General features: G+C 46.2%; 1 protein-coding gene across 5 annotated transcripts in view; it reads right to left on the bottom strand.

Moving 5' to 3' along the window:
• P4HA2 (prolyl 4-hydroxylase subunit alpha 2) overlaps window positions 1–12,455 on the bottom strand; it is a 172,053-nt gene that overhangs the window by 125,237 nt on the left and 34,361 nt on the right. For all 5 annotated transcript variants that reach the window (XM_044280783.1, XM_044280788.1, XM_044280787.1 and 2 more), the window contains 2 exons: window positions 5,191–5,287; window positions 4,755–4,906 (listed from right to left, as the gene is read on the bottom strand). In XM_044280783.1, the coding sequence (XP_044136718.1) occupies window positions 4,755–4,906; window positions 5,191–5,287 (249 nt within the window). The remainder of the gene's footprint in view (window positions 1–4,754; window positions 4,907–5,190; window positions 5,288–12,455) is intronic.

Raw genomic sequence — 12,455 nt, 5'->3', positions numbered from 1 at the left:
GGCCACCGGGTCTAGCCAAAAATGAGCGACGAACTGTTGGGCGTACAGATTCGTCTGCTCCACCATCAGATTCACCAGTGGGTTACTGAAAAAAAAACTAAAATAGTCAATTTCAGTAAACCCCACTGTGGGAATCTGGATTCCAGGATTGCCAGCAAAATCCGGAATCTCAAAGTCCACTGGGGGACACCAGCTAAGTTCATCGGCAGGGGGCTCCGGTGGACTTATTTGGTGGGCCGGGAAACCAGTACGAACCCCAGGGCGGCTCGTACTAGGGTGGGCCACAGGATCCCTAGCATGTGGGGCCCCTGGCTCTGCCTGGCGGCGTCTCCGCCACCTTGGTGGCTCATTGTCATCCGATGATGATGAGGAGGAGGATGCGGATGACAAAAGGAATGTGGGGAGGCAGGTGGGGGTCTGGGGTCTGATAGATGGATCAAAAAAAGTTTAGGGTAAGTGTTATTATTTTTTTCCTAACTAACTTTTTTCCTAACTTTTCCCTTCCCCTCACTGACCGTAACCTACCTTGGTGGCGATGGGTGCAGGAGGGTGATGGATTACGATTAGGGGACGCAGGAGCTGGTGCTGGACGGTACTGCCGGGTGCTCGTGCAGAACAGGAAGAGGGGGGGAGAGAGGAGCGCAGGAAGTTTGAATCTCGCGCCTCTCTCCCCTGCACCAATCAGCACCCTGGACAGCGGCGTTCAGCACCAGGGCCAGCACCACCTCTTCAAATCTTCCTACTGCGATTGGTGGTGTATAATCACTCCACCGATCGCAGTCTTTTTCCGGTTCATCGGGTCACAGGACACCCGAATGGACCGGAAACGCAGAAAACCGCAGGTCTGAATTGACCTGCGGTTTTCTGCGATCGCCGATACGGGGGGGTCAAATGACCCCCCCTGGCGTTGTTACAGGATGCCGGCTGAATGATTTCAGCCGGCATCCCGTTCCGATCAACCCCCGCGGCTCCGGAATAGCGCTTTAAAGCCATGACGTAACAAACTGCTGCTGAGTGACAGTTTGTTGCCATAGGAATCAGCAGCAGGTGGGCAGGGTAGTGGCTATAGCTCCGAATTAAATATACGCTGGACTCAATGACCTCACGCCGGACTCGAAACAGCTCATTAGCATGCGGCATCTTTGTGTGTATATTATGAGGTAACCACCTGTCACACCAGTAAGTGAATACATCTAAGGCACTTTTTAGTAGTTAATGATTGTATATAATTAGTTAGATTATAATCAAATATCCACATGACAGGTTCCCTTTAAGTCAAAATTTGCCAGGGGTATGAATAATTATGGGCAGCACTGTAACTCCTCAGTAGTAATAGGCCTAAGCCTGTGCAAGGCTTCCAGGCCTATTACCAGTGTATTTCAATGCAGACCTGCAGGTGGCAGCACTGCATTGGAATATACAGAATAATTTTCTATTCAGTAAATTTCACTCGACTTGTCCACAAAACACGGTGGCCGCATGTGTACCTTCTTATATTATAATCAAATATCCACATTATATTATAATCAAATATCCACATGACAGGTTCCCTTTAAGGGGTTAAATAAAGTGAGCACCAAATAAATACACAGGATTCCAATCACTGCTTATAACAGATCTCCTGGGACCCTGAACGGGTACCTCCCTCGATAGATGCTCCTAGTGCTTTCCGAGGACTCCAAGCACTCCACTTGACACCGTACGCACTGCAGACCCCACGAACCGCCGAAGCTTGGTTGAGGTCTCACCGTCTCCTACCCACCCTGGACCTACGACAAGGCTCCAGGCTCCAGTGGGTGAACCTCTCCTAAAACCAGAGAGCAGGAACAGCTCTTACAAGAGCTAGTAGTTATGCCAGGGGAGTATAGCAAATCTTCAGCATGTAGCAATCCCCCAGTGTCAATCAGTTACCCAAACACCAGCCTCAACATGGTAAAGGGTAAAAACAGGAACTCTTTATTTGAGCACACAAGCATCGATTTATACACATCTTCCAACAAGGTTACCACCCGCAGGGTTTTGTAAAAACAGCCAATAACCACGTACAATACACCACACAAAATCCTCCCCTCTGCCTGTAATACAATTACCTCACACTGGATTGATCATCACAGGCAGGAGAATACACAATGTCTTCTGTCCTGGAGACAACTGAGACATAATTCAATCTCTCAGGACAAAGGGACATCGCCAATACACACAGAGAGACAATGGAACAGACCTCACTACTCAACGTATACAACGTCCCACCTTTTACAATACACAGACATTTAACATCCCTAAATGGCACGAATTAGACCGCTGGGATGGGGTCAGGGAATCCTACCCCCAGGACCTTGTTGCGGATCAGCTGTGGAGAGGAGGGATCGCTTACCTCCTCCTCCTGGCATTCCTGCGGGGTTGGTGGGGAATCTGTACCGCCCGTCCAGCATCCTGGTCGGCCTGGTGCAGAGACTGCGGTCCCATCTGCACCATTGGAGTTAGGGGTGTTGTCCCCCTGAGGTTGGGGAGAGAGACCGGTTGTCTCCTCTCCCTTCAAAGTACACTGCCGCTGGGAAATGGAGACTATGCTCTCCTCTCCCTGCAAAACATACTGCCGCTGGGGAGCAGGACCAACTGTCCCTATTCCCTGAAACTCCAGCTGCCGTTGGGGTTCTGGGCCAACTGCCCTGCATCCCTGTAGGGTCGGTGGAGAGATCTCGGTCCCATCTCCACCTGCCATACGAGTTTCCCCCCAGGACCAGTCTATGAGGTCCCCTACCTCTGTAGCTGGTACAGAAGCAGGGGATACTTGAGTCGGGTCTTCCGAGCTGTAGGGTTGTAGGTCTGGGACTGCCACCCAGCTCTCTGGCAATTTATTTTGGGACCGAATTGAGCTGAAGAGGTATTGGTAATCCTGCACCAGCTCCCACTCCTTTGTCACTAGAGATGTCAGGTCTTGTCTCACCTCTCTTGCTGTAGCCCAATCATGCATAGCCTCCTTGTAGTCATATATATCCCAGAACCGGGACTCTCCAGCATCTCCAAACTCTGGTTCTGCGAAGGAACAGGCCAGGGCCATCATGACCCTCACCCTCGGGTCTGTCGTGCTCAGCCATCCAGGGGAAGTGCCAAATCACATACCAACAGAGTGCCTGGTAGGCGTTGTCTAGCCAAAGCTCCTTCCATACCAGGCTCTCTAGTTCTGTCACCCACTCATCCAGGGGCTTTTTTCCCCAGAAGGGGCATTCGCAGGGCCACTCGCATCCGCAACTGCTGCTCCTCACTGGGGAGACACTTGCCCCGCCGACTCTGTACATCTTCCAGGGCCTCATGCCAGACGCCTCCGGCTGTAGCCAGGGGCGCTGTACGGATACTAGCGTTGCCCTCAATTTTGTAAATCCACGAACGGTGTTTCCGAGCTGCTTCTCCTCTCACTAGGACGCCATCTCACTGCTTGCCACCAATGTAACGGATCTCCTAGCACCCCGACCGGGTACCTCCGTCGATAGATGCTCCTAGTGCTTTCCGAAGGACTCCAAGCACTCCACTTGACACCGTACACACTGCAGACCCCACAAACCGCCGAAGCTTGGTTGAGGTCTCACCGTCTCCTACCCACCCTGGACCTACGACAAGGCTCCAGGCTCCAGTGGGTGAACCTCTCCTAAAACCAGAGAGCAGGAACAGCTCTTACAAGAGCTAGTAGTTATGCCAGGGGAGTATAGCAAATCTTCAGCGTGTAGCAATCCCCCCAGTGTCGATCAGTTACCCAAACACCAGCCTCATAATGGTAAAGGGTAAAAACAGGAACTTTTTATTTGAACACACAAGCATTGATTTATACACATCTTCCAACAAGGTTACCACCCACAGGGTTTTGTAAAAACAGCCAATAACCACGTACAATACACTCAGACACTCCCACACAAAATCCTCCCCTCTGTCTGTGATACAATTACCTCACACTGGATTGATGTAATCATCACAGGCAGGAGAATACACAATGTCTTCTGTCCTGGAGACCACAAAGACGTAATTCAATTCTATCTCAGGACAAAGGGACATCGCCAATACACACAGAGAGACAATGGAACAGACCTCACTACTCAACGTATACAATGTCCCACCCTTTACAATACACAGACATTTAACATCCCAAAATGGCACGAATTAAACCAGGGGTTCAAGTTAGTACAAGTCCTTTGTGAATAAAGGAGGCCTGGCTGATGAGAGGGCCCATAATCCTGGGGCAAGAGGCTGGTAGCCAGGCCCCTCCAAAACCCAGTGGCGAGGTTGGTTTCGCCACACTCCTCATAAATTATTCTTGTGTGTAGGGGGAGGGAGATTTGGTGGCAGTCATTCCCCGATATCTAATAGGGTAAATTTTCAAAAGAAAATTAACCTCAGCATGTTTTTTAGCATGTAGAAGGAAACCTATGAAAACACCGCTAGAACACAAAAGCATATAAACCCCAAGTAGATGTTTTCCATGATTTGCTTCAAACCCAGGAATCCAGCGCTGCGGGACAATTGTGCTAACCACTGAGCCACCACTCTGCTAAAATTCTACCAAAATACATAAAAATACTGTTCCTCTACTGTTCTAAAATTCATCAGACACTGTATATTTTAACTTTTTAAAAAGAAGAAAAGACCTGATTACTAATACCAAAACTGAACAGATAATCAGCTTGTGGATAGTATGTCAAAGGCATTCTTCCAGGATAGTGTGTCACTGAACACATGGAAAACTACATGTCAGTATTACTCACCTTTAGTCGAATCCTGAAGAACCAAGTTCTCAACTGAAAGCCAGTCTTTATTTAGTCTTTTCACCAGCTTGTATGCATTGACAGGATGAGCAAGGTAACCCTCTGGGTCGGACGTAGATCTACTTGTGAGCTCTTCTATCTGAGAGGCCCAGCTGAAAAATGAGGATATTTTGGTCACTCAAGCTACCTCTTTACAAAAATACTTGAGAAGACTTTCTATGCTCCCTGACAAATATCTCATGCCACTGCTACTACTTGAGATGTCTGACTTGAGCTCCAGCCACGAACAAGTGGAGAACAGTAGATCTCTAAAAATGCAGCATTTAGGTATATAAAACAATGTAGAGCTTCATAGGACTGGGAAAAAATATTTTGTTTGTCCTGTACACATAAATTAACACATTAAGACACCTTTATCTAGTGTATATCCAAATACCTTTTGATCTTAGAAAGGCGTTCTTCTTCTTCACTAATGTACTCTTTTAGGGACTGGACTAGATCTCTTTCCTTGTATATTAGGTCTGTCATCTGACCTATAAAAGATGGCAAATAAAAGTGAAGCAGTAAATATTAGTAACTGTGTGCAGTTTCTAAATAAAACCTACAAAATGAATTGATCCACTTCAACTTTAAGAGTTTTTCTGGGAGTTAAATATCAATGACATATCATCAGGACAGGTCTTCAATATCTAATCAGTGGCTGCAGCAATCTTTATAGTATATACAGCGTCATTCTTTCTAAAGTGGCTGTGCTTGGTATGGCAATACAGTCCCATTAACTTGACTGGAACTGAGCTGTAATCTTAAAGGGAACCTGCCCACCTCCTGCATGTTGCCCTCCCTGATGGCAGTACAAAGTAGCAAAAAGTTGCCATTGACATTGATGGGTCACTTAACATGTAACTGTGCTGTAGTTTGGGACTTTGATTGCCTTTAGGAGAAGTCAGGGCCAGGTGTGATCAATGTAACAAAGAAGTGAATGGGCACTCTTATAACTGGACCACAAAATTAGTAGGTGACACTATTTTTAATTATAAATGTGTGATATTGATAACAATGTATACAATAGCACAAAAATCCGTGTCACAGTTCCAAAGCAATATCCATATTAATATGCACAAAATAAAATAAGGTTCTTGTACCCTAAAAAATGCAGACCTATAAAAATACAATCAAATAAATGGTAAAAGGCAATTCAATCTAATATCAGTCCACTGGTGTAACTGAAAACACAATCGCTTGCTGGTAATAGTTTAGATGGAACTTTTAAGGTACAGAGGCCTGATTTCCCGGCCAAATGATGGATAGTATATGGGACGAGGTCTGTCCAGGCTCCAGATAAGCTGGTTATTGTCAGGTCCAATTCATCCATGCCAGATGCGTTTCGAAGGTTATCCACCTTCTTCCTCAGTGGCTTACTAAGGAAGAAGGTGGATAACCTTCGAAACGCGTCTGGCGTGGATGAATTGGACCTGACAATAACCGGTTAACTTGTAATTACAACAGCTCGATACCATTTGCTGTATAAAGAAAGTGCTTTCAAGGAAAAGGTACCGCAGCTCCTCTGGATACAGTGCGGACAAATGATGCATAGTATATGGGACGAGGTCTGTCCAGGCTCCAGATAAACTGGCAAACTAACTGAACTCAAATAGTTACAGCAGTGACTGGTACCAGGTGATTCCCTCTAAGACTAACTCAATCCAAGGTGATAGTATACAGGTGCTAATACAAATAGTGATAAAAAAGAATCGGTTATAAAGAAATCAGTATCATGGAGCCATCCAGCTGATTCTGACACTGAATAAAGGTGCAAAATAAAGTGTGTTAAATATGTAATGTTGAATATAAAATATTACGGTGTTCAAATTATTAACTATTATTAATTATTGTCACAGTGGTAGGTCGTATAGTTCCCCTTGATCTCGGGGGGCTCGGCGGTAGTAGTAGGCACTAGGTCTCACTAGTTGCCGTTTTCCTAAAAATGAATCTTTCTGTTAGAATGTAGCAGATATCCTGGAGGAAAACCTTGCATTTGAGTGTTGCAATCCACAAGGTTTCTGGAAGTCGGCCTATTATTTCAATATTACAGTCCACAAGATTTTAGTGCAACATCATCAATGCGGTATAGGTGCGGTTTTTAGCGGCAATGCATATCACAAGTTCAGCAGTATTGATTTGCTACTCGCGATCTGATGTTCACTCCGTAGCGTCCCACGTAGTGCGAGTTCAGGGTAAGCTTACCACTTGGCAACAGATTTCAATGTTGTCTTACTGCTGAGTAGAAATACTGTGCGGTCCGGTCCGGTAGTTGAACAAGTCTGGCTGCGAGTGAGAGATCTATCTCTGTCTCACCGCAGGTTCACAGTAAGTTTCTTCAATTGGAATGGGTGTTCCACATGACTCTTACAGCGCAGGTGATTGAGTTTCACAAGCTCCCTAGTATTACCCGTCGGTTGCAGCACTGTATCCAGAGGAGCTGCGGTACCTTTTCCTTGAAAGCGCTTTCTTTATACAGCAAATGGTATCGAGCTGTTATAATTACAAGTTAACCGGTTATTGTCAGGTCCAATTCATCCACGCCAGACGCGTTTCGAAGGTTATCCACCTTCTTCCTTAGTAAGCCACTGAGGAAGAAGGTGGATAACCTTCGAAACGCATCTGGCATGGATGAATTGGACCTGACAATAACCAGCTTATCTGGAGCCTGGACAGACCTCGTCCCATATACTATCCATCATTTGACCGGGAAATCAGGCCTCTGTACCTTAAAAGTTCCATCTAATCTATTACCAGCAAGCGATTGTGTTTTCAGTTACACCAGTGGACTGATATTAGATTGAATTGCCTTTTACCATTTATTTGATTGTATTTTTATAGGTCTGCATATTTTAGGGTACAAGAACCTTATTTTATTTTGTGCATATTAATATGGATATTGCTTTGGAACTGTGACCCGGATTTTTGTGCTATTGTATACATTGTTATCAATATCGCACATTTATAATTAAAAATAGTGTCACCTACAAATTTTGTGGTCCCGTTATAAGAGTGACCATTCACTTCTTTGTTACAATTTTTTCTTGGTGATTGGGGTGCGACATCAGTTTGGTGCACCCTGCCATCCTGAATAGGGGGTAGAGCCATCCTATACTGTCTTTATATTTACAGGTGTGATCATGTTTTCACTAACTGGCCCTGTCAAAGTGCAGAGGACATGGCAGCTGCAGAGAGATCTGAGCCTCTAGGTGTAACGACAATGCCCCTGTTGCTCCTAAAGGGTCATTTGCCTATATTAAAACATCATTTTTCTCAGAATAGCGGGCACATATGAACATGGGACCAATACAGATGCCTTCAGCTGCCAAGTGCACATGTAACAGGTCAGCCAGTTTCATAGGTACAAATCCACTGACAGATGCCTTTTAAAGGTTTTCACAGGAACCACTAGGATGCAAATTAGCAGCTAAAATACAGTAGCATACCGAGTTCCTGTCCATATATGTATTAACCCCTTGCCGACAAATGGCGTACATGTACATGGAGGAGGTTATAGAGTGGGCTAAGGAGCTGAGCATGTTCCACACATTGCGGGTTCTGGATTTGTTATACAGCTAACACCTACCCGCATTGATTCACACCAGATACAACTCCGATCCTGGTCACTGAACCTCTCATATTATTTGAAAACGTGGCATCTGACCAGGGCTTAATTGGAAGATGTCACAAGTACTGCAGATTGCAACACTGAAGTACTGCAGTCCATGATATAAACGATCATGGACAGCATGTTCGAATCCCCAAAGGAAGCCAAAAATAAAGTTAAAAATAAAAAAAGGGAAAAATGTTTATTACAACTATAAAAAAAATCTCAGCTCTTCCAATTTTACACTATAAAAAAAAAAAAAAAATTTGCAAAAAAAAAAGACCGGAATTAGACTTACCGGTAATTCTGTTTCCATGAGATCATCACAACGGCACGTTATTCCCTCCCTTGATTCAAATCATTTGACCTACCAGGTCTCTAGAAGGTATGGAGTAATACCTTTTTCTTTTTTTACTGTTCTCCACCACCGGGTTGCTCTGTGTGATTTTGGAAACACTGGTGTTGGTGGTGGGAGGAGGGTATTTAACCTTTCTCTGTTCCTGCCCCTACAGAGGTCAGGGGTCAATCTCCTTGTATGCCGTCGTGATGATCTCATGGAAACAGAATTACCGGTAAGTCTAATTCCGGTCTTTCCATAGCATCATCACGACGGCATACAAGGAGATATAAAAAATATATCAGTTAAGGGGGGCTACAGCCTGGAGGACTTTCCGCCCAAAGGACAGATCAGATGATCTGGAAAGATCCAGGCGATAGTGCTTTATAAAGGTATGAATGCTGGACCAAGTGGCAGCACGACAGATTTCCTCTAGAGAAGCCCCAGCTCTCTCAGCCTGAGAGGAGGACATGGCCCGGGTGGAATGGGCCCTAATGTGGACTGGACATGTAAGATTTTGTAATTGGTAACAAAGACTAATAGTTTCTTTGAGCCATCTGGCTATAGATGACCGGGAGGCTTTCTGGCCCTTAAGTCTTCCTCCGAAGAGAACTAGTAAGCTGTCCGACTTCCTAAACTTTTCCGTCACAGTGATATAGTTTAAGACTGCCCATCTAACGTCCAGAGAGTGAAATGCGGCTTCTTTGTCATTAGCAGGGTGTTGACAAAAAGAAGGTAGGGTAACTTCCTGGCTCCGATGAAAATTGGATACTTTGGGGAGAAAACCAGGATCCAGACGGAGAATTATTCTATCATCTAGAATATGGAGGTAGGGTTCCCTGATCGATAGGGCTTGTAATTCTCCTACTCTGCGGGCCGAAGTTATCGCAATTAAGAAGGCCGTTTTCAAGGACCATAATTTTATTGGACAGTCAGACATGGGTTCAAAGGGTGGTAAGGTAAGGCCTGTAAGAACGATGTTCAGATCCCAGGAAGGGACACGAGCGGTGATCGTTGGGCGGAGCCTCGTCGCTGCCTTGATGAATCTTTTGATCCAACGATGGCCGGCTATATCCTGGTCAAAAAAACAACCCAGGGCTGAGATCTGGACCTTTAAGGTAGAGGGCCTAAGTCCCAGATCTAGACCTCGCTGTAGGAAGTCCAGTATTCTTTGGATGTTAGGTTTATGTAAATGTGGCGATTCATCCCCACTCCAAGAACAAAAACGTTTCCAGATCTTAAGGTAGATTGCTGACATTACCTTCTTTCTGGAGGCTTTCAGAGTAGCAATAACTTCGTTTGATAGTCCCTGAAGTTTCAGGGTTTGGAACTCAGGATCCAAGCTGCTAATTTCAGAAACTGCGGGTTTGGGTGTAGAACTGGACCCTGCTGGAGTAGGTCCCCCTGCACCGGAAGGGGCCATGGATCCTGTAGAGAAAGTCTCTGGAGAGATGAGAACCAACTTCTCTTTGGCCACAGGGGAGCGATCACAATCACCGTGGCCTTGTCCTGGAGAATTTTCTGCACCACCTTCGGAATTAGAGGAAGTGGAGGGAAGGCATAGCATAGATTCCAATGCCAACGGATGGCGAAGGCGTCTAAGGCATGAGGCCTGTCCCTGGGGTTTAGGGAACAGAATGTTTCCACTTTTGAGTTGGCCCTGGTGGCGAACAGATCTACGTCGGGCAACCCCCATTTCCTTACTACTAACCTGAAGACTTCTGGACTTAGAGACCACTCTGTGTGATCGATCCTGTGGCGGCTGAGAAAATCTGCTTCTTGATTTAGTATCCCCTTCAGGTGAACTGCCGATACAGAGGCCACCTTCTGTTCTGCCCAAGCAAAGATCTTTGTTGTCAGCGCCTGAAGGGTTACGGACCGGGTTCCCCCCTGATGGGAGAGGTAGGCAATGGCTGTAGTGTTGTCCAATAGCACCTTTATATGATGATGACACAACATTTCCTCTGCCGCCCTCAATGCTTCCCAGACTGCTCTCAGTTCCCTGAAATTTGATGACTGGGATCTGATCGAATCTGGCCAAGTGCCCTGAAATATACGGTCCCCGACCTTTGCGCCCCAGCCGGACAGACTTGCGTCTGTTATTACCTGCATCTGGGGAGTCTTCTGCCAGGGATTTCCCCGGGATAGGTTCTCGTGGTTTTTCCACCAATTTAGGGACTGCAGAATCCGAGATGGAGGACTTACATGACGATCTAGAGAGGATTGGCACCTGTTCCAGACACTCAGTATCCAGGACTGAAGGGGTCTGAAGTGTATTTGACACCAGGGGACTGCCGGAATACAAGATGTCAGTAGGCCCAGCATACTCATCGCCTCTCTGATAGAGCAAGATCTTCTTTTTTGAAAGGACCTGATCTTTTGTTGGAGAACTGATATTTTGTCTCGAGGTAGGAACACTGCTTGCTTTCGGGAGTCCAGGATCATACCTAAGAATCAAACTTCCCTTGAGGGGGTGAGGACGGACTTTTCCTCGTTTACGATCCACCCCAGGTCGTCTAGGATGGAGAGAGAGAAAGAACCTCAGATTCGAATTGATTTGGCTGCGACTTTCGCTGACCAGAAGGAAATCGTCCAAATAGGGGATTATCATGAGTCCCTTTCTTCGGGCGAAGGCAACCATCTCTACCACCACTTTGGTAAATATTCTCGGGGCAGACGAAATCCCGAAGGGAAGGGCTCTGAACTGGTAGTGATGGACGTTCCCTGATATATCCTGGATTGCAAACCGGAGCACTGTGAGCTGGCGTGAATGGGAATATGGTAATAAGCGTCTCGCAGGTCTACTGTGCACATGAAGACGTCTTTGCTTAGCAGAGGGATTGTAGATGTTAGGGTCTCCATCCTGAATTTCTGATAACGGATGAATTTGTTTAGAGGTTTCAAGTTTATGATCGTCCGAAAGGTACCTTCTTTTTTCCTGATTAAAAATAGAGTTGAATAGAAGCCCTTGCCTCTTTCTAGAGGTGGGACCGGAGAGATTACATTCATCTGATGAAGTTTCTGGACTCCTTGCCAAAGGTTCGTTTGGAACCGTGTCAGTGAAAATTTGTTTGGGGGTCTTGAAGACCACTCTATCTGATAGCCTGCACCGACTACCTTGGAAATCCAGGGGTTCTGGGAGATGGATTCCCATGACCCCAGGAATTTTGAGAGTCTTCCCCCCACTCCGGCGTCATTGCTTATCTGAAGGTTTTTGCTGGGAAAAGGACTGGCCTCTTCCTCTTCCTCCTTTTGGATAACTCCAACGCCCTGATTTCCCTTTTCCCCTGTAGCTCTTTTCTTGACCCGAGGAGGGGCGGAAAGGATACCGGCGTTTGGAAGGGCGATCTTCCGGAAACCCCTTCTTATCCGCGGCCTTCTCTAGAATCTTATCTAGCACCGGGCCAAACACGTATTCTCCGGAAAAGGGGATGGAACAAAGCTTTAACTTAGTTGTCTTATCCCCCGACCAACACTTCATCCAGAGGGCTCTCCTGGCTGCATTGGAGAGCGCCGCATCTCTGGCGGAGAATCGGACTGATTCGGCAGAGGCATCCGCCAGGAAAGCCGTGGCCGACTTTAAAAGGGGGAGAGAATCCAGAATCTGCTCCCTAGACGCTCTGTCTTTAATATGAGTTTCTAATTCTCCCAACCAAAGATACATGGACCGGGCGACTGAAGTAGCCGCAATATTGGTTTTAACGTTAAACATGGACGC

This window comes from Bufo gargarizans, chromosome 2 (assembly GCF_014858855.1).
Source record: "Bufo gargarizans isolate SCDJY-AF-19 chromosome 2, ASM1485885v1, whole genome shotgun sequence".
NCBI lineage: Eukaryota > Metazoa > Chordata > Amphibia > Anura > Bufonidae > Bufo > Bufo gargarizans.
This window is presented reverse-complemented; position numbering and strand designations above follow the sequence as displayed.